This window comes from Anabrus simplex, chromosome 2 (assembly GCF_040414725.1).
Source record: "Anabrus simplex isolate iqAnaSimp1 chromosome 2, ASM4041472v1, whole genome shotgun sequence".
NCBI lineage: Eukaryota > Metazoa > Arthropoda > Insecta > Orthoptera > Tettigoniidae > Anabrus > Anabrus simplex.
In genome coordinates this window covers 865130588-865154466 of record NC_090266.1, presented here as the reverse complement: position 1 = coordinate 865154466, position 23879 = coordinate 865130588, and the positions used below count along the sequence as shown (strand labels likewise).

Below are 23879 nucleotides of genomic sequence, written 5' to 3'. Positions count from 1 at the left end.
CTATCAATAAAGTACATGCATTATGCTTTACACTATTCTTTCTAGCCCTATCAATATTATGTGTAGCCGCTATGTCCCTATGTGAAAAGCATAAGTATTAAATCGTTTACAATTTTTCCTAGTCCCGTGTTACTGTTCCGTTTCAAGTTCAATTCTAGCCCTTTTCCTAGGAGCAGGATCCCTTTTGATAAGAGGAGGATCCCTTTAGCCCCTTTGCTAGGAGCAGGATCCCTTTTGATAGGCGGAGAAAGCCCTTTTGCCCTTTTGCTAGGAGGAGGATCCCTTTAGCCCATTTGCTAGGAGCAGGATCCCTTTTGATAGGCGGAAAAAGCCCTCTTGCCCTTTTATTAGGAGGAGGATCCCTTTAGCCCATTTGCTAGGAGCAGGATCCCTTTAGCCCCTTTGCTAGGAGCAGGATCCCTTTTGATAGGAGGAGAAAGCCCTTTTGCCCTTTTGCTAGGAGGAGGATCCCTTTAGCCCATTTGCTAGGAACAGGATCGCTTTTGATAGGAGGAGAAAGCCCTTTTGCTCTTTTGCTAGGAGGTGGAAGCCCTTTTGCCTTATAATAAGACGTAAGCCCTGGGTTCCGTTCACTATCATGTGTGTAGCACGAATTTCTTTTTGGTTCTGAACACACAGTTTTAACTCATTGTCATTAGCACGGTAAACTTTTCGTTTTCTTAGAATCAGACATTTATCAGTTTCCCGTGTACCTTAGCAGGAATAATATACAATGTTGAGAAGCTTAGGTTGTAACTGCTTATAGTAAAGGACTATAACAAAACCATAAGTCTAGTAGATCATCCAGTGCAGTTGTTTATTGAAGAATAACCACAGATATACACAACACGAATAGATTACATTACTGTAAGGTACATTGTAAACAGTCATTGATCATGAACAACAGAGGTTACACATCGTCACGAGTTTTAAAGTTAGAAGAGATAAACCATTTACCAATAGAGATTAATTTGCTATTCCTAACAAAGTAGAAGCGTTCTTGCAGATAACAATCGATAAGGGTGTTGCTGCTATCAAAAATGTACCAACTTCAGCTGAATCGTTAAATGTTCTTCCGTCGAGTCGCAAGTTTAAAAATTAGTCTGTCTGTTAGGTTATCAGCCCAGAGGCTGGTTGGATCCGCAAATTGCACCACCAAAGGTTATGCGGCTGTAAGGAAAACCCAAAAACCAATGGCAGCACCGTAATGAGGCGTACTAGGCAAGATGATGAGTGAGGTAGTTTGTCATTGCTTTCCTCACTGGGTCAGAAAGTACTATTGCAGCACGACTGACCCTATGAGCAGCACCTTTCATAACACTCAGATGCACTAGTCATGCTCTGAATGTCATTACTCAGCACTACCCATACCCCAGCAACTTCAATATTGTCACAGCCATGAATGTTGACTGGGACTTCGGTGGAAGCTACACTTTACTCTGGCCTGTGCCAAGAGATGGATGCAAAGTACTGTATCCATCAAGAAATGACAGCAGGCAGTTAAACATTAGAAGAAACGAAATTTGGATTAATAAAGGTCAGATAGGTAACCAGTTTGAAGTCAGAAGAGAACGACAATTTTTCAATAGAGTTAGACGTAAGAGTAAAATGTTATATACACATAAACAAACCCCATAACACTACAGCCCTTGAAAGGCCTTGGCCTACCAAGCGGCCGTCGCTCAGCCCGAAGGATTGCGGATTACGAGGTGTCGTATAGTCAGCACGACGAATCCTCTCGGCCGTTATTCTTAGCTTTCTAGACCGGGGCCGCTATCTCATCGTCAGATAGCCCGTCAATTCTAATCACGTACGCTAAGTAGACCTCGAACCAACCCACAAGTCCAGGTAAAAATCCTTAACCTAGCCAGGAATCGAAGCCGGGGCCTCCGGGTAAGAGGCAGGCACACTACAGGTTATATATACGAGTATAGCCTATATAGTTTAAATGTTAAGCTCGAAAGAAACCAAGTGTTAACTTGTTGCGACTTTAAAGATAGAAGAGACTAACATTTTATCAGTTTTTCTAAGAGTAATAAGAGACACACTGTTAATAACCCCTCGTAGTTCACTTAATAGTTTGTATTGTCGAGGGCTGATGTAATTTCAGGCCGGGTCATGGATTTTATTAGATACAAGGCTCCTCGGTTGTATCATTAGCATACTAACCTTAAGTTTACAAGGCGTTGGGTTCGATCCCCGACGGGTTGTGATTTTAACTGCGTATGATTATGTTTTGTGGCTTGAGAACTAAGTGTTTCCGTCGTAATAAACTTCTCTTCATCTACATCAACAAGGGCTTAGATTTAATTTTCGGCTGGGTCATAAATATAACTGTGCATGATTACGTTTTCTGGCTTGCGAACTATGCTTTTCGTCGTGTTAATCTAAATATATCGAGAAAAAGGTTAAGGAGGAGAAGAAGAAAGAGAAATAACAGGTCCTGTACGCTACATTCCGTGTTTGACACAATTGTAATGCATGAGGTCTTAAGTTACAAGTTGTCAGCCTATGAGACAGCCCTCTAGTAAAGTCTAAACGAATAAAGTATAGCAGCTATCTTGCATAGTAGCCTTGTTCCGAATGTTAAGCTAATAAAAACTAATAGCTTATGAGTTACAAGTTGTAAACCCTGTAGTAGCTCTGCAGAGTTAGACTTATGCCAGACTCAGCTATAGACCCCTTTGTGCCAACAGATGCAGAGTTGTATTCAAAGAGTCGAAGTGTGTGCGGGTCAAATATTTCATTCATGTCAATTGTAACGGCATGCATCTCTGCGACAGCTGAGTTGCTTACATAGCGTAACCGGCTACACTGTCAGCAGATTCCTGAAGCCTCGTGGAGTAGAAGATTGTTCTCGAGTCACTAAACCTTCGATTCCCTATTCAAAAATGTTAAACAACTATAATTAATGCCAGACTCAGCTTGAGGTCCTCTTGTCGCTTATACCACGCTCGGAAGTTAAAAGCCCTCGAGCACCCCTTTTTTAGTCGTTTCTTACAGCAGTATTCCATCACCCTCCTACATCACTCCACCGAGAGTTGCAAGTTAGGAGGGCATCCGGTTAGGAGGATAGAACCTCGAATTAGGGTAATTCCAGGCTGGGTCATGGGTTTTATTAGATACAAGGCAAAAAGCCCTAGCACAGCCTCCACCGGGTTAGTGCCATAAGAGCCCATGTATACGCATGCTTCTACTTACTTGTGTTAGGTCACTCACTTTTATCTATCCTATCCGACCTTCCTCGGTTAACTCTTGTTCTTTTCCGACCCTTACGCTATTAGGTTTACGAAGGCTAAGGAATCTTTAATTTTCACGCCTTTCGTAGCCTTTGTCTTTCTTTGGCTGATACCTTGCGCGGTCGCTCATCTCCCCTGGACCTAAGGTTGCTTTTCAGCCTTACGTCTCAATGAATGAAGCATGTTATGTATTAAGGCTTACACCATCGCCGAGGAGGTTAACGCGTGGTCAGCGCAACGTCAGGCCTGCAGGGGTATCGAACGTAAAGTGTAAGTAAGGATTTTATTCTGTATTCGGGAATTCTGATAATACGCGAAATGCTGCAGAGCTATATTCCGGCACCACATTAATTTTACGTATTGCATTGGGTATTCAGTACAAGGATAGGTAAGGTCTTCCTGCGTGATTGTACCTAAGATGCAAACTTGTAGGGGAAAAATACTTTGTATTCTATGTGTTAGCAAATACATCGAAAGCTAGTCAACTTGCACGTGCAGTTATTTCTTCTATGTTATGGTAGGCTCTCCGTTTTTAGAACTTCGAAGATGCTCCCCAATATTACGCTGTCTGTAAATAAAGCATTTGTATTACACCTCACACCATATCCCTAGTCCTTCCACCAATCTCAGCATCAAAGTCCCTGGATCATGTCTTATCTCGTCTAGTTGGGTTGAGCGTAAGATCGAATCTCAAATTTGAGACTGTAACGCCCTTGTAAAGTTAAGCCTGGCGTCATATGCATAGGTTAACCTAGCACTCTTAACCATAATCAGGAAGCAGCTAAGTCTGAAGAAGTTAACGATAGGCCATGTAAGGCGAGGTACTGGTATCCCCCGACCCAGAGTCTGTAGCTCTTGAATACTGTCATTAAGGCGGTAGAGGTGAGATCCCTCGCTGAAAGAAAGAAAGAAGAAAACTAGAGAATGCGTCTGTAAGGCTCTGTATATGTCTAATTACCTCTGTGTCCTAGCACAGCTCTCTCCTGAGTTAGCCCATCCCTGTTAGTTACCCTTACGACTAGCAGTATACCATTAATAAAAATCTACCCCTCCACCCTACCTCATAAAACAATTCAGATCTAAGTAGAGTAACGTTATCTTGGTAGCAAGAGCTGTAGTTCCGTCATCGCGAACAAGCTATGACCTGTAGCTGAAGACTCCGCGTTCTCTCTCAAGTCAAGTGTCTCGCATCATAACATATTGTCAACATTTTTTAGTACTACACCAGGTAGGGGAAAATACAGCTTAGCTCGCAAAGTCATTCTTTTTCTGCTGAGATGAACATGTCTCCACATTTACTGTAGTCAGTACACATCGTACACATATTTCAATCAGGGTGAGGATATTTGAATTGCACTTAAGCTCTTTAGTTTTGAGTTTATGTCAACTCCACGTTCGAATCCTTAGGAGTAGCATTTACTCTGCTCCTCTAGGGCTGAAGTACTCCCTACAAGAGTTGGCCAAGCAGGTTGGATAGACGATAGCTTAGCACACAACATGCCTACACCCAGCTAAAAAACCCGAGTTCGCTAATGCAGGCACAACATCACAGGTTGCTCGGCTCCTACCTAAGGCAAGGGTGCCCCTGGAGGAGCTTTACTCTGCTAGAACCTTACCACATCAGAATGAAGTGTCCTACAAGAGTTGGCCAAGGAGGTTAAACAGACGACAGCTTAGCACACATCATAGCTAGACTCAGGTAAAAAACCTAAGTTCGCCATTGCAGACACAACAACAGCACAGGTTGCTCGGTGCCCCTGGAGGAGCTTTACTCTGATCAACACCCGCCCCCTCGGAATAAAGTGACCTACAGGAGTTGGCCAAGGGAGGTTATACACAACAGCTTAGCATACATCATACCTAGGCTCAGCTAATGACCCCTAGTTCGCTAACACTTGCTCTTCCAAGTCAGGTATCCCTTTTAGTAGCCTCTTTCGACAGTATTCCATAAGATAACGACATCCTATTTTCTGAAGGTGTCCGAGGACGTAGCGCGTAGCTAGAGGTAGATTGCGCGTGGCGGCCATCTTGCGCGGTATCCCTAGAGGTAGATTGCGCGCGGCGGCCATCTTGCGCATTAGCCCCTGGCCCAGAGTCCCCTTTTTATCACTACTTGTGAGTACAATTTGGAGACCCTTTGATTCATTCAAAGCGGACCCTAAAGACACCGGCATAAATCAAGCGGCCCCTGCTGAAAATATTTCCACCTATATTCACAACTCATTTATCAGTCGATATTCCAAAGCCAGCCCGATATTATTCATTAATGACAAGCTCAAAAAAGTTCAAACATTCATTAACTGACTTTTGTTTAATATTTTGCGTTTTCAGAATGTGATAAAGCGAAAAAAAATCTAGTCGGTTGAACTCTATCTTTAATGCAAACGAAGAGTTACCATATTTGAGCTATATTTAAAAAAAACATTATAAATCATGGAGTGACATGTCTCGTCCAATCAAGTGGACATCCTCAGATTCGACGTATCCCATTTACAATTAAAAAAACTAAACATTGCAAATAATGTATTATATAAAAATGATATGAAAAGTAGTTTCTAAACGGCTAATTCAGTTATTTTCATGTTAATTTATATTCATTTTACCGAGCGAGTAGGCCGTACGTTTAGTGCCGCGCATCTCTGAGCTTGCATTCGGGAGATAATTGTAACCCCTGAAGATGGTCTTCCTTGGTATCCCATTTTCACACCAAGCAAATGCTGGGGTTGTACCTTAATTAAGGTCACGCCCGATACTTTTCTACTCCTATCCCATCGTCGCCATAAGACCTATCTATGTCGGTGCGACGTAAACAATCTTGTAATTTATAATCATTTTCACTTTAGGAAGCTCCTTTGCTCAAACAACGCCAGTGACTCGTTTGAAATTGTAATTTACACTAATGAAAGCTCTGTAAAGATAAAAGAAACACAAAGCAATCATTATCTAGTCCTAAGCCATACCACCAGTGCCCCATAATGTCATTTAAGATAATATTTCCAAAATAATATTTCGAGAATAAAGCAACTTTAGAGAATGAAATTCACATCTGGAAACTGAAACTTATATTCTGCATTTATTTTCACCAGAAAGGAATAGTTGTTGAGTTTAAAGTGCTTTAAATTGTTCTAACTTAAGAGAAGGCCCACTTCCAACGGGTGCTCTCTACCTTATAGATATCATTTCCAGTTATATTTCAAGGAAGGCAGATGAAGTTCTCCTGCTCCTAGTGTTCTGTATAAAATATGAATTGAACTGTGCAAGTACTGGATGTTAAGCTATGAAAATAATACCTTCATTTCCAATGATGTAGATGTACTAACGATGTCCCGCAATATGCATTGTGAGAACTATAATGAAACTAAACATCATTGGTAAAATCTATGTACATATTTTTTTCTTTTTGTGCTGCAGTTGAGTTCAGTTGGACATGCTAACAACCAACTTTACATGAACTATAAAAAATATGATTTGTTCCAGTCTTCCCTGCTGGAATCCTCCAGCCCCTGTTCTACAGCCAGCACTTCCCAAAGTCTCTCAACTATGGTGGGATTGGTGTGGTAATTGGACATGAGATAACTCATGGCTTCGATGACAAGGGTACGTTCTTTATATATAAATTTAACAGTTATGATACTGAATCCTAATCATTGAATTTTGCATGTTAGTTTATATAAAGGACTACTTCCCATGTTCATTTATTCACATATCATGAAAGGACTGGACGCGAAGGCTGAGTTGCTTGAATCTACAGTACGAAAAATTTATTCAGCCATCCCGAAAGTGTTTTCATGATCAGCCCAGATCAAAATTTCTCAGTACCGAATTTTAACGTTTCACGGATCGTTCCCAAACGAGACCACACATGATAATTAATCCGCACCCGTGTGCACATACTGCAGTCAGAACCGCTATGAGACAACTGTAGGCCTACTTACATACTTAGAAAAAAAATAATAAAATGAAATGAAAATGAATTGGCGTATGGCTTTTAGTGCAGGGAGATCCCAGGATGGGTTCGGCTCGCCAGGTGCAGGTCTTTTTGATTTGACTCCCATAGGTGACCTGCGCGTCGTGATGAGGATGAAATGATGATGAAGATAACACATACACCCAGCCCCCGTGGCAGGGAAATTAACCACTGGTGGTTAAAATTCCAGACCCTGCCGGGAATCGAACTCTTGACCCCTGTGACCAAAGGCCAGCACGCTAACCAGTTAGCCATGGAGCCGGACGTAATAATAATGATAATAATAATAATAATAATAATAATAATAATAATAATAATAATAATAATAATAATCGCATGGCGTAGGTCGCTATATTGCAGACCTTCTGAAGTGATTTCATTTAAGTGGCACACTTACCGATGTCTGTGTTTCGATCTAACAGCGAACTCTACAGGATCGTTTCTATAGCTCAGTAGTGCTCAGTTCTGAATAAAAACTGATGAACCAACTGAGCCGTGTGGTGAGAGTCGCGTAGCTGTAAGCTTGCATTCGGGAGATGGTGGGTTTGAATGCCACCATCGGCAGCCCTGAAGAGAATTTTCCGTTGTTTCCCCATTTTCACACAAGAAAAATGCTGGGGCTGTGCTTTAATTAAGGCCACGGCCGTTACCTTCCTCTTCCTAGTGTGTTAGTGCGACGTTAAACCACTAGCAAAAAGAAAAGACGCACTGATGTCTGTGACACTGCTATCACTGTATCTAACATAAACAACATATGGCATATGACCGTCGTAACTCCCTGAATAATTAGAAGATTTGTAACTGCTTTGCAGTAATCTGAAAATACTCGGAGGAATTTGACAACACTATCTGTAAATTTGTATCACGTACGTCTGTTGGTCATGTAACCTACTAATTGCTGTGAACTACGCTGTCTAGCCCCACCAATGGCTGGTTTATAAGTGGAACAAAGATATCAAAAATATGAAGTTTATTTCATAATGACCATCCAATTATCCAACTACAAATATGTGCAACAGACGAGTAAATAAATAAATAAATAAATAAATAAATAAATAAATAAATAAATAAATACATATTGGATTGGTGGCTATTGTGAGTTCTTTCCCAAGTACAGTAGGACTCAAAGTTATACACGTGGCTCGTTCGTTGAGAAAGTACAGTACACAAAGTTTGCTTAAACGGTGGGTACTGAGGAGTGTTCAGCTTGTGGGACTGGTTCCCATCATCTGTTGATTTTTATTCATGGTACTTACTATACGTGGAAAAGATGCCACGAGATATTCATCGTATCAGTTACTGACGGAATTCTCAGCCTATGACGTGCTGTTGTTCAAATTAACAGTTCCATTCATTATTTGTAATTTGCTCCGGCTGCAGTAACGCTACCTAGTGAAGACAATCCAAAAAGTTGGATCAGACATTTCGGGAGGTGCTTGGATTAGTATTAGTGGTTTCAAATATGTGTCCCAGGACTAGGAACAAGGCCTAACCCAGCAGTTATATGAGTGAGAAACCTGTCAGAAACCTCCCTCAGTATAGATGTCGAACGTCGCTGTAGATCGTAGACTGCCAGTCCTTTTACACTGTATGCTTACTTACTCCATGGTACCGAGCGAGTTGTGCGTGCCGTTGGTGTCGCGTAGCTGTAAGCTTGCATTCGGGGGTGATGGGGTCGAATCCCACCGTCGGCCAACCCAAACATATTTTTCCGTGGCTTACCATTTTCACACCGGAGATGTACCATAATTAAGGCCACGGCCGCTATCTTCCATATCTTAGCCCTTTCCAATCAATCAATCAATCAATCAATCATCAATAAATCAATCACTAATTATCTGTATTGAGAGCAGTCGCCCACGTGGCAGATTCCCTATCTGTTTTTCCCTAGCCTTTTCTTCAATGATCACAAAGAAATTGGAGATTTATTGAACATCTCCCTTGGTAAGTTATTCCAATCCCTAACTCCTCTACCTATAAACGAATATTTTCCCCAATTTGACCTCTTGAATTACAAATTTATCTTCATATTGTGATCTTTCCTACTTTTAAATACACAGCTCAAACTTATTCGTCTACTAATGTCATTCCACGCCATCTCTCCAATGAGAGCTCGGAACATACCACTCAGTCGAGCAGCTCGTCTCCTTTCTCATAAGTCTTCCCAACCCAAACTTTGCAACATTTTTGTAACGCTACTCTTTTGTCGGAAATCACCCAAAAACACATCTAGCTGCTTTTCTTTGGACTTTTTCCAGTTCTTGGATCCTGTTGAGGGGTCCCATACACTTGAACCATACTCTACTTTATATGCACTTATATGCACTCTACTTTACATCCTTGAGTCGCCGGAAAACTTCAATGTGTTAGTGCGACGTTAAAACGCTAGCAAAAAAAGGTATCGTGGCGCTACGATCCTCGGGCCTCTTAGATCACAGATTTCCAATCGACTCGGCCTACTGCATGTCTGTTTACTCAGTATGTTTTAATGTATTGGGCTATATAAATAATCTTATGGCCAATCGATCCACATATGGGATGGAGATGAAGAAGGAAAGGAAGAAGTATACGATATACGATAGGCCTATATATATTTGATTTAAATAAGGAAAAGCCAAAATAAAGGCTATAGATAAAGAGATTCCTTGCTTGCAATAAATCAATAAATCTAAGGTCGTTAGTTTCCGAAGGGAATTCAAATGGGAAAGTGAATGGGAGTAAGCTGTCAATAATAATAATAATAATAATAATAATAATAATAATAATAATAATAATAATAATAAGCGAGTTGGCCGTGCAGTTAAAGTGGCGTAGGGAGATGGTTCATTCGAATCCCACCGTCGGTAGTCCTGAAGAGGGTTTTCCGTGCTTCCATGTATTCCATGTTTACACCAGAGACCTCTTCAGGTACCTTAATTAAGGCCACGGCCGCTTCCTTCCCAATCCTAGCCCTTTCCCATCCTTGCGTCGCCCAAAACCTTCGATGTGTTTGTGTGACGTTAAATCACTAGCAAGAGAAATGTTAAAAAAATCTCAATTGCCTGATAATCTTCTCGTAATACGAAAGTAATTGATAAAGATGAGAGTCAGGTTATTGAATGACATTCTCCACAATATAGGTTTTGTCATATTCGTAAATAAACCGCATTATAAATTACTGTACAAGCACATATTAAATTAGATTTTTTGAATAGCTTAGTTAAACATACCCGTGAGGAATTCAACAATTTAAGAAACGAAATGTCCTGTTCTGAAAGTGCACATAGTCCTGAGGTTCACTCAGCCTACACTAAAACTGAGTATCAGGTTAATTCCTGGGGGCAAAGGCGGCCGGGCATAGAGCTAACAACACTACCCCACCAAGTGCCGGGGTTAGGGATAGCTGAAGGCGTTACCTTCCATTGGTCCAAGGGCCTTCATGGCCTTTACGGAGATGTCTTTGATTGTAGTTATACATGGAAATGTAAAAAAAAGCCCCAAAGGAGTGCCACAGGCTTCGGCAACCGGCAAAATTCCAATCCTCGCCGCTAGATGAGGGCTTCATTCATTCCTTTCCTGACTCGGTCAAATGACTGGGCTGAGGATTTTCATGCTTTTTTCAAGGGCACCTCCGGAAAAATCAAGTTCTTTGACATATCGAGTTCTGCCTGAGCACCACAGAAAGTTACTAGGATAAGATAATTAGGAATATTAGGATTGCCGTGCAGTATGCGACAAGACAAACAATACTAACATTAGAAACATAAGATATGGCGAATAAGTATGCAAGGTGACGGCGGCAGTGCGTATCAAACTGCGTCGAACAGTACGTGAACAAAATGTGCACTCGCACATCTCATGCATTGTCCATATGTTGGTCCTGTAGATTGTCAAACATACTGGTGTAACACAGGGCACAAAAATTGACAGTATCTTCTCTTGTAATTCGGGAAAATTCCTAGGTGGATCATCTAAGCTTCAACATGCTCCATACGCAGTCATCTAGGGGCATGTGCTCCAAAGTGTTGTTGCAGAAGCCACTTGCTTCATCAATTCTCGCTTCAATGGCAGGTTTCTGGTGACATTCAGTCTTGTCTGATGTTTGGAGCATGCTTGTAAATACAAAAATGCTTATTTTGCCGCGTACTGTACTGCAGAACGTGAATTCTTGTGGCGACTATTTTATCCACCATAACATTTCTCACAGGAGAGCCTGAAATGCAAACAATAAAACTCCGCGTCTCAGTGGGTAATGTTAAATATTTATTTACCTTTCAACCCTGTTTGTGAATAACGTGACAGACATATTTCCATATGAAAAGGGTTCGCTCCACGCCATCTCTGGAGCTCGTTCAACTATAGCCCGTGCCTTCGTCGAAAAGATCTCAACGCTGAAGTTGCAATATTGTTTTGTTGCATCCAAACTGTTCATGTGTGAAATTATTACCACCTTCCTTTCCCCATCGCTGAGCGGCTCTGTAGAACGGGCAATTAGGCGCTCTCGTCCAATGATTGTAGGGCAGAATTTCCTCACAGTCGGTTGATGTTTATGAGTGCATAAATGCGAGAGACTCGTACAGATGATAACAATTCTGATATGTTAATGAACTAATTTTCTGGGGGAAAATCCGGAACTCCGGCGTAATATAAGATGCAAGGATGTTACCGAGCTCAGTATCCACGCGTATTGACGCACAACGGCTACGCAGCCAAGCTCTGCATTCGGAAGGGGAATGGGTTCGAACCCCACCATCGGCTGTCCTGACGATGGAATTCTGTGATTTGCCATTTTTAAGTATGGGTAGTGTTGAGTAATGACATTCAAGCATGACTAGTGCATCTAACTGTTATGAAAGGTGCTGCTCATAGGGTCGGTCGTGCTGCAATAGTACTTTCTGACCCAGTGAGGAAAGCAATGGCAAACTACCTCACTCCTCATCTTGCCTAGTACACCTCATTTTGGTGCTGCAATTGGTTTTGGGGGTTTCCTTACAACCGCATAACCTTTGGTGGTGCTATTTGAGGATCCAACCAGCCTCTGGGCTGATGACCTACCAGACAGCCATTTTTACTTCCAAGCAAATGCCGGGACAGTCTCTATTCATAGGCCACAGCCGATTCCTTCCACCTCCTAACCCAATTTCATTCACCATCATTCATTTTATCATCATTAGCTCCTTGATATTGAGTTTGGTGTCAGGAAGGGCATCCGTCCGTAAATCCATGCCATATAAATTAATCTTACCTCATCCCCGACCCCGTATCAGGAAACGGGCCAAAGGGGAAGACATACATACATACATACATACATACAATTGTTGAAATCGTTTTCCACAACCATGACGGGTCGCGGATATAAACTTGACCCTATTTTACGGTCGGATGCCCTTCTTAACGCCAGCCCTGTGTGGAGAATGCTCACTTTCTACCTTACTCCTGATGTGATACTTACAAACACACTTACTACAGATAATGTCGTAAGGTCCGTACCTGTCAGTAAAACAATAGTCTTATCCTCCTGCCCTCAAGGAAATAGTTTCTGTCTACAGCCTTGACGTGATTTTTGGTGTCTTGAATCCGGGCAGATCTTATGAGGGTAACTTTTATAAGGCAACGAACACTTTGGATAATCTAGCCACATTTAACACAAGCACAAAACTACTCTCATTAAAATGATAGACCTAGTTAAATTCCCTGGTAGTACAGCGCTGAAGATGGTCATGTAGTAGAGTGTGAAATCTGTCTTCCGACGGTGACCTCTTGCATGGTTTCTATATCATAAAAATTGAAACATAGTGAAATTTATTCACTAAGGAATAGTACATCACGTGAATGTTCGACGAAAATGTTTTCGATCAACAGAAATGTAATTGACAGTAAAGGATAACAAGTGTTGTAATGTGAGTGATCAGGATCAAAACTTTGTTGTGTTCCTCGGCGGTAAATGTAAATAGTAAAGAAGGGAATTTAAATAAGGTTTTATACACATTTCATGTAATCATCGCACCACCGTTTACGGTAATTACAAATATCAGTATCAGTATCAGTATATTCGCTAATTGCTATGAAACTATGAAATAGATTATTAAATAATATTTTGTTCCACTAGCCTTCTACGCTGCTCACTCTATGTAAACTCCTATCAAGGCTGTAGACAGAAACTATTTCCCTGGGGGCAGGAGGTTAGGGCTATTTCTTTACTGGCAGGTACCGCAACCTTACAGCATTATCTCTAGAAAGTAGCGTGCTTGTAAGTACCAAATTGGGAGTGAGGTAGAAGGTGAGCAATCTGGAATTATTGGAAATTAACTGATAATCTGAATGTAAGTTACAAGATTGAAATATAATTATTAAATTAATTATTGATTGAAACAATTCCGTTTACTCAAATCCCTTCCCAGCTCGTCAAAGCTTCTTATCCCTCAGGTGGAAAGGTAGAATCGTTCCCACACTTACAAAGACTTTGTTATCATAGGATTCTGCTCATTATAAGTAGAGACGAGAATTGTAGGCACTAAAACAGTTAAAATAGGCAGACATATATTCTCATAAATTAGCCGAAATAGGCCTTTAAATAGGCACTAAGGTGTATAATGCGCAACAAAATAGGCAGGAAAAATTACTTATAATTTGATAACACACTCAATTACTATAAAAGGAATTTACAAGCAACGTTTCAATGTTTTTCGGTAATAATCTTGTTCTCGTCTCATGCATAATGTTTTTGTACTGAGAGAAAGATCTCTCAACTTCACATGAAGTGATTGGATAAAACTTCAGTGAAGTCACTTCATCTGGCTTTATTTCGCCGACAGAGGTTCGGACAAAACTTCCCCTGACTTCTTCCACAATCCTAAATGAGTCCACCACTCTTCTCCAACTTGGTGATTGCTCCCGGCAGCTTGTTTAACTTTGAAGATGCTCCGGTTTATGCAGGGGCATATTAGCTCCCAACATTGCAGTGCATAGGTCTGAAGAAAATGGTTGTTGGTCGCTGCCCAAAGTGGACTGGTAGAAAGGCTGCGTTGATACAGATTTCTGTACTCGTATCAGATGCATCGCAGTATTTCTAACTTGATCTATGTGGTATTTTTCTCACATTTCATCTGAAAAAAAATAACATTGACTTAAATTACATTGTCCCTATATCTTGAATTTCTACAGTTGGGCTAATTGGAAATGCTTAGTATATATTATGCATTTGTTTCATAAGGAAAGACTATTTGAGATGATGTTTCTGGAAGCACAAAACATTAAAGTAGGAACAAGGGAATTAGTGATTTACATGGAAAAATGTCCTCAAGGATTTTCAGTTATAATTTTGCAGTATCGTGTCGAGTTCACCGGGCGGAAAATATTTTTAAAATAGGCGTGAAACGATACCGGAGTAGCGTAGAGGAGAGATCCGTCCTTTACGGTTGTCAAGGGCCCACCAAGCTGGCCCTAGCAGTATTCTTACTAATATAGAAGAATGAAAGCGAAACTTAAGACACTACAGTACAGTGGTAAAGACAGAGGGCCTCTACGCTTCAGAGAGCCTGACAATGAATAAAAAGGGTGAGCTTCAAGATCTCGATAAAAAGGAGAGGAGCATCTTAAGGAAAATTTTAGGACCACAGAGAAATGCTGATGGGGAGTGGAAGAAAAAGATGATCTCTACAAATACACCGAAAAGTCAATGTCACCCTGCGATAATGAAGGCTAAAAGTCTACGGGCATCTAGAAAGAATGGATGAGAAACGGCTAAGAAAATATTCAAGTACATCACTGGACTGAAAGCTTCGACGAAGTGGGTAGAAGAGGTGAAAATAGACGCAATAAAAAGTGGACTTACAGCGGATATGATTCACAACAGAAAAGAATTTAGAAGCCGACTGTACAGCATCAAAACATTCCAGGAGAAACCACCAAAATATAGGCCCAAATTGGTCTGAGAAAGAAAGGAAGATTAGAAGTGAAAGGATGATGAGGTTCTGGCGTAGAAGAAGAAGAGGAATAAGAGAAAGCCTTAGGTTCAATGGGGTCCATAGGCGGCCAAATTCGGAAAGAAGAAGAAGAATGAAAACGCGGAGGCACTATAAATCTCAGATTGGTGAACATTTTATTTGTTTCTATTCGCCAGCTTTGGTCAGCCAGGTCAGCTGTCATGAAGAATATTTTCTTTTGCCTGCGATAGATCATGCAACATGTGTTCCCACAAGGCCGCCACCCCCGTTGAAAATTAAAAACCGCGTAATTTGAAATTGTCGTGACATGCGCCCATAACCTTATTTTTGTCACAATTTAGTAAGACTCTAGAGGGGATGCTAGAGGCTTGATAACCTGGGAGCTTACACCCCTCAGACTCTCTTTATTCCCTCGCCACCTCCCCCTCCCCCCCCCCAAGCACAACGGTTAGTAACCGGACCTCACCAATCCAGACCAGCGGTCTTTTCGCTGGCCTGGTCTCGTAAAGATAGTCTTGGCAACCTTGTAAAACACGCTGTGGCATCGTCCTAGCCTGGCTGCATTGGATCTGCAACCTGTGTTTTGCGAAGGCTTAGCAGAAGTGTAATAGAATTCACGATTATTTTTGCAAGTTGCTTTACGTCGCACCGACAGAGATAAGTCTTATGGCGATGATGGGACGCGAAAGGGCTGGTATGAAAATGGGAAACCACGGAAACCCATATTCAGGGTTGCCGACAGTGAGGTTCGAATCCACTACCTCCCGAATACTGGATACTGGCCTCAATTAAGCGACTGCAGCCATCGAGCTCGGTTCACAGTTTTTAAAGGGAGTTTTAAAAATTGCATTCCAGTTGTAAATCTATACTTTCGCAGGAAATGAATCACAGTTCAAAATACCGATTTTATTTTCATCCATTTTGTGACAAGAGACCACCGGCGTTCTAACTCCTCGTTCAGTAATTTAATTATTGCTTACATTTTAGCAATATAAAAGAATAATTGAAAGTTCACGACTAATACAGCATTGCAACAAAACAACTTGCCACAATACATAAATGAATAGGCCTATATATGATGCAATGAAATGCGATCATTGTTCTCAGTCACAAAAATGGATAAAAGGAACAAACGAACTTACCTCCTCACTGCAAGCTTGACAGACTGCCCTTCCATCTGTAATGAAATTGGAATCCCCTGTGATCCACTGCTTCAGCCAGTAGGACAGTAGGACGATTTTTCTTTGGGCATTGCCGCAAACATACTTCTTCTCCCACTTCACAATAAATCTCAACACGTCCTGAACATAAAGCGAACGCGTACAACATTTCGCATCGAAAGGGAGGTACAGGGCATATGAGTTGTGCAACATAGTTCGATGTTGACTGGTTCTCGCATACGTCTTAGGAGGTTGGAGGGGTTGAAGGCTTCGAGGTCAAATTGTTCCTTGTTTCTCCTGACGGAAATTTCCAACTGCTTCTGGTGACTTTCTGAGAATTCCCATTTTTGTTCGTGGGGTAAACAGATATTGAAAAAAAGAGAAGACAATTCTGTCGAGCATACTAGTTACAATATAAAGCACTGGAAGAAAATCGGCTTTTTTAAAATACAGTCAAAAGGCATCAAATGGGCATTTATACTCCAAATAGGTACAAACTCCTGAAATAGGCATTTATAGGCACAATAAAACCATCGAAATATACCTAAAAAGACACTAAAACGGATTTATATCTCAAAAGCCTATATTTCTGAACACAGGAATATAATAGGCAAATAGACAAATTCCCGTCTCTAATTATAAGTTACCTCCTCATTTCTGACAATTAGAAATAAATTAGAAAATCTATATTTGGTAGAATCATTAGGAAATGAATATCTGCATATAGGTGTGGGTGAGGATGGTGAAGCTTGTGTGTCTTAAGGGGCAAAATAATTTATTTGATTGCTCCACAAAACGAAGATATGTCAAATGGTAAAAGTGATTAATATTTGTGAGGGGTCGGGAAGTCAGTACTCACCCATCCCCATTATGACTACGACCCGACCACCCTATTAATATAGGAAATCTATAGTCAGTCATTTAATATCCTAGTGTCCGACTCGTTGGCTGAATGGTCAGCGTACTGGCCTTCGGTTCAGAGGGTCCTGGATTCGATTCCCGGCTGGGTCGGGGATTTTAAACTTAATTGGTTAATTCCAATGGCTCGGGGGCTGGGTATGTGTGGCGTATTCAACATTAGAAACCATCCTAGGTAGGGCCCTCATCTTCATCTTCACAGACATGCAGGTCGCCTAATAGGCCGTCTACTAGAAAAAGACCTGCACCAGGCATCTCTGGAGGCCATACGCCATTATTATTATTATTATTATTATTATTATTATTATTATTATTATTATTATTATTATTATTATTATTATTATTATATATCCTAGTACTATTCCCACTCAATGAAGCAGTTCCTCTCTGTTTACAGGCCGCCAGTTTGACAAGGATGGCAACATGATGCAGTGGTGGAATAACGCTACAGTTCGCGCCTTCAGAGAGCGCGCCCAATGTATCATCGACCAGTATTCCCGCTACAAGCTGGACGAGGTGGACCTGTACGTAAACGGCCGCATGACCCAAGGGGAGAACATCGCAGACAATGGTGGCCTCAAACAGTCCTTTCGGGTAAAGATATCACCTCATTCAAAGTTTTCCAAACAATGAGAAAAGCACTATCATTTAGAATATCATCCCAGTAAACAGAAGGATCACCGTGTGTAGAATGCACTAAAGTCTTCGACGTGAGACACTGAGTGACCGGGAAGAAAGCATTTACTAGCCGTCACAAACAAAGCTTTGCGCATAAATATTCATTCTTTTGCTACCTGACCATCATGATACAAGTGAGTAAATATCAAGTCATGCATAGAAAGATAGGGATATGGAAAGGAGGACGAAATATGAAAAAGACAATAAACACTAAAGAAGAAGGACAATCTCCACATCTTCATACACTGCCGTCTTCAGTCAGGTGGGCTGTAAATATAGTACTGGCAATATCGATAGAACGCAATATTTAATGAACTAAGAAGTACCATTCCTTCAATCTAGTCACCCGCAAAGTCTTATATTTTGCCAAATGTCGAGAAGCCGTTGGCGACCGTTGGTAAGGCGTTCTCTGTTGACGACAGCGACGTAGCACCCTATGCTCGGAGTACAGACGCTACGTCAGGAAGTTGGCGGCCTCGCAGGGTTCCTTCAACTTCGGAAAGAGGTCGAAGTCACAAGGACTCATGTCTGGCGAGTACGGAGGGTGTTCCAAGACCTCATTCCGATCCGCACGAAACGCCTTGACCCATCGTTCAACCGTCCTATAGGGTAATGCATTCTCGCCACAGGCTTTACGTAATCCTCGATAACATTCTGATGCATTTTTGTCACCAGAAACCTCGATTTTAATCCAAGAACGCTGATCACTTTCGAAAACATGAAATCGACACTCTTCACTTCAACGTCACACAGCAACAACACTCCCAACTGGATGCACACTGCACATCGACAACAGCGCCCCCTGACCGCTCCCATATCTTCTTCGCATGCCCGATTCCCCGCGAGTGTCTGAAGTACGCTCCAACTACTTTATTTACAGCCCTCGTAGATGGGCACTCTACGCATCAGCCTCCGTTCTTCTACATCCATCTCTTTTCAGCTCCCGACGAGTTCGTTTCTGTTTCCCAGCTCCTTAAGGACGGCGGGCATCAACACTCACTGAGGGATTATCTTGACAGATCCGCAGTCTTCATGTGGGAAGTGTAGGATAAGAGAAAATTCCGATTTACGCAGGGAAAGGAAAGCAGATAAACATGTGTACAGATGCTAGAGGACTAGGAACATAGGAATGGAGTAGGGGGCTCTATATCAGGACGATTCAAGTGTTTTTGGATATAGCTCATACACGTGAGTATTTCAACCACTGAAATATATATATATATATTTTCATATAATATGTTTTAATGCTTCTAGTGGATTTAATAACATTTAGATAATATTACATACTTACACAAAAACAACATTTTAAAAATGAATTGAAAGCGTCCGATAATAGGAAAAGATGTTCTTAAATCCGGACATCACTGAAACATGGTGTGCCATTTTCCGGACATCATATTTTTGCCAGTTACGACGGTTTCGTTCGCCACTATTCAGCTTAACACATGCACGGTACATTACTATTTACATTTCATATTGTTTTACAACACATTTTCCACACACAAAACCACGCTTTGATGCTGTTCCCACACAAACTTCGTGAAACCATATTTGGCACAGGCCGCACTGAATCCATGATCCCATTCGTGCAGAAACGTCACTGAAGTAGTCAATACCACGAAAACACATAAACATGTATTGCCATTATCATTTTTCAATTTTTCTGGACAGGGTTGAGGTAGAGCCTCATTTCCCCTCTATATTGGACACCCCTCTATAACCGAAGCTGGTCAGCCCTGAGGGTCACATCAAGTCTGTCCTGTTAAAAGTGCTAAACTGCCTAATAAGGATACCTGATAGGGGTTCAGTCATCCTGAACTCAATACACAATGGGCTTAGAAAAATAGCTTTTGAAGGTGCGTTTTCCCTGTAACTGTATCTTCCCTTTTCCACCTGGTATTCGAATAAGAAGCAAGTGAGAGAAGTCGTATGGTTGCGGTGTAAGGGGTGCGAGAGGGAAGCATTGCTGCCACGCATGTGTCTAACTCAAGTCTCAAGGCCTGACAATAAACATCTGTTCCATCCGTGCTCACTCTTGCGAACTGAGGTGTTGATGTGAAGTTTTAAAGTGGTAGTACAATTGTGTCTTAGTTATACACTTACTATAAGTACTGCATAATTAACAGCTTAATAATGAACATGGATATGATTTTTCTTTCACGACTAATGTTTGTAATGAGTACAGTATCTATTAAACCTGCCGTACCTACAAGCTGCCGCGACTTCCCGTCAGACGCAGAGAGTATCTTGCGTTTACTGACTAATTTCATCGTCTCAGTATGTATCTACAGCACTACTGGACTGTTATGTGAAGAAAAAGTCATACCCCTTCATCTTGTGCACCCATCTAAGTTGAACTAATAGTTTGAGAACCAAAGTTATCGAACGTAAAAGAGTAATCATATTAAATAATTGTCTTTATACATGTCGGTGGTCGCGTTAACCTGTACAATTGACCAGATTTGAATATATCGTTGGTATGTATTGGTGTTCGTAATCTGGAACAATCGAGCGTCCGAAAATAGGAACAAGTTTGTCCATCATTCAAAATTCACGCCATGATCACACGTGCCGTGGCCTACATATTACCACCCACACATTGCCTGGTTAAACCTTTCATCTTCATTACTACAGATTCTCATACTCTCAGGTTGTACATTTTCTCAATTTAAGTAAAACTAAAGATCAGAATAAATATAAAGTCAAGGAAAAGTATAGGAGGCACGTCTTACCGTGTTTTTTGATATTATCTGGAGCAAGAACCGCGCGACTCCTGTCATTCACTACCATTTCACTACACTGCAAGAGGGTGCTGCCATCTAGTTATCTGTTTCTAAAACACATCTGACGCTTATTTCAAATATAAACCATATAGACGTTACGAGTGTCCGAAAATAGGAGCTGTCTGGATATTGCCTCCCTACCCTAAACATGAAAGGAGTTAAGGGTCCCAAGTAATAGAAGGAAACAAGCAAGTGATGATGTAACTTATATACAGCGTTGTTCAGCTTAGATATTCACTTTAATAAAGCATAACGTGTTATATATTGAAAAGTCCGTTTCCACCTTTAGTGACGTTACCAAATGGCTCAAAATTTAAAAAAAACCTCTCACTAGCCTACTTTTCCAGAGAGTCAATAAGTTATTTGCCGACATAACGATGGAGCTAGTTTGTACACCTAGCATTTGAGTTACAGGAATCATTAATTGAGAGAAGTTATATTTTTAAAATGCGGCAAGTAGTTCTCGATAAAAGCGGAATATTTTCTAACATACTTCATTCGCCAGACATGCCATGTTACGTACAGTATGAATCCTGAGCATTTCGCAGAGTTCCATCACCTTCATTTTACGGCTAATGTGCACTGTGATGACATTAAATCATTTAAAATATAACATTGAAACAAATTCAATGAATTTTTAAAATTAAACCAACGTTGAACTTCTTCGGTAATAACATAACATGAATAAACCAAGAAAGCTAAGGGTACATAACTTGGTGTACAATGGTTAATATTACACACTAGGATAAGAAGAGGTCAGATACAGTGTTCCCTTTACCTGTCATCTGCGACAGTATTAAAGATTTTACATCATACGGTGTTATTCTCGTGTATTTACGTGCACGTCAGGGCGAATAGTTAATTGTAAGAAGAAGGTGAAAGGTCACCGTACACTATGTCAACAGGCTCAGGATTATTATGTAGTGCGTGATTTGGTTGCCTGTTCAATGATTCATTCGAATAGGGCGAATGAAGCATGTTTGAACACACTCCGTTTGGTCGAGAACTACTTGTCGGAGTTTAAGAAGAATCACACCCCTGAATTTACAGTGTTTATAACACTAAGGTAGAAAATAGAGTAGTTCCATTAAAGAAAGATAAAAGTATCTTTATGTCGGCAGATAATGACACCCCGGAAAAAGTACTGCAAATTCAATTTTGAGCCCCTTAGCAAAAGTGATTTCTTGACATCATCCTGTAAAATGGCAACTCACGAACAAGATGCCTACATTAGTACGTACGTAGCCTTGTGAGACGCAGTCCAACATCAGGGACAAGGACTAGCCAAGCATGCCATTAAAACTCGCGAAACTAAAAGACACGATGGCATTGGTGGAGCAATATGTACCGCGTAATGACTTGCGGTACTATGAAGGGTGCCTCAGCTGAGGCAAGTCGAGGTTGTACTGACATCTTTTACATGGAGCATTGCACTTACTATAGTGATTATCTATACTTTTTGTAATCTAAGATCACAAGTCCTTACTCTACATTATTTTTTACCATTTTCCACGTTACTGCTTTAAGTGAAAAGACTTTCTCAAATATTTGAACGTATCTTTAATGTTTTGGTGCAAGACATAGGTAACTATATTTTAAATTTATATTAATAATATTAATCAGCAGCCTCCGTGGCTCAGACGGCAGCTTCACCACTGGTTCAAATACCGGTCACTTGATGTGAGATTTGTGCTGGACAAAGCGGAGGCGGGACAGGTTTTTCTCCGGGTACTCCGGTTTTCCCTGTCATCTTTCATTCCAGCAACACTCAACATTATAATTTCATAGTCCACCTCCGTAGTGTAAGAGTTAGTGTTATTAGCTGCCATTCTCGGAGGCCTGGGTTCGATTCCCGATACTGCCAGAAATTTGATAATAGCAGGAGGGCTGGTATGTGATTAAAATGGTACATGCAGCTCACCTCCGTTGGGGGTGTGCCTCAAAGGAGCTGCACTACCTCGTGATGAGGACACGAGTTTACTTTATAATTTCATAGCATGTATCAGTCATTAATAATCACTTTGGGAGTGGTGACCCTATTGTACTAATAGCCTATATATGATTCATTCATTACATCCCTGACCCGGTCAAAGACTGGAAAACAGGTTGTAGGTTTTCATTAATAATATTAATCGGTATGGACATAAAGTAGGAAAATATATCTCTTAGAACTACTCAAGCTACATAAAATATGTTATTCAGTTTTATGTCTCCCCTGAAAAATACGGTAAAATCGAGTTACCCCCTTCTTTCACCACACCCTTCAATTCAATTGCTACGATTTTAAGAGATACAGAATTGTCCTGATAACGGCTTTCTGTAACAGGATTGCAAATCTACTGACACAGGTCTCTTGTATGAAGCACTCTTAAATACCAACTGATTGCACCGAGGTTCGATCCTGTAACCATGAGCGTAAAAATCTCACTACATCATGCAGTCAAACACAAATAGAGAGCTCTAAAAGGGCTAAAGGAATGCCTCAGAGCCTTCTTTTTTACAATTTTGCTTTACGCTGCACCGACACAGTTAGGTCTTACGGCGACGATGGGGTAGGAGTGGGAAGGAATCGACCTTGCTCTTAACTAAGGCACAGCCCCAACAATTTCCTGGTGTGAAAATGGGAAACCACGGAAAACCCTCTTCAGGGCTTCCGACAGTGGAGTTTGAAGACACTATCTACGTTAACATACGTAAAAAGTAATTGAACTAGTGTCGTATTCTTATTTTGAGCACAGCAGTTGTGCCCTTGAAGAGGTGGAGTAGGGATCCCTGGGTCAGGTCGAGAGAAAATCAAACCCTGGACGTTAAACGGACAAAGAACGAAAGAAAGAAAGAAATTGTCTGAGAGCATGTGTAGGTGTCCGATATCGCCACTCAGCAAAGTAGTGACTAAGAAAGCTGATTATTTCATTTGCAGTCTTCATTTCAGTCGCAAAATGTAATGACTTCTTCTTGACTCCATATCCAGAAGTCACAGACAGATGGTACCTTTGCTCTAGTCAAGACAGTGTTTTAACAGAAGCCTCCCCCCGTGATTCTGAAGATTTATCTCTCAGTGCATTGTAGAAGCATTAAGCTTTTCTAAGATGAAACTCTTCCTCAGTTGAAATGAAATGGCGTATGGCTTTTAGTGCCGGAAGTGTCCGAGGACACGTTCGGCTAGCCTGGTGCAGGTCTTTTGAATTGACACCCGTAGGCGACCTGCA

At 41.1% G+C, this 23879-nt stretch overlaps 1 protein-coding gene across 1 annotated transcript in view; it reads left to right on the top strand.

Annotated features, from left to right (window-relative positions):
• Nucleotides 1-23879, top strand: part of LOC136863720 (neprilysin-1) — a 729030-nt gene that overhangs the window by 689732 nt on the left and 15419 nt on the right. The window contains exons 11-12 of the mRNA XM_067140078.2: nucleotides 6717-6836; nucleotides 17607-17803. Of these exons, the coding sequence (XP_066996179.2) occupies nucleotides 6717-6836; nucleotides 17607-17803 (317 nt within the window). The remainder of the gene's footprint in view (nucleotides 1-6716; nucleotides 6837-17606; nucleotides 17804-23879) is intronic.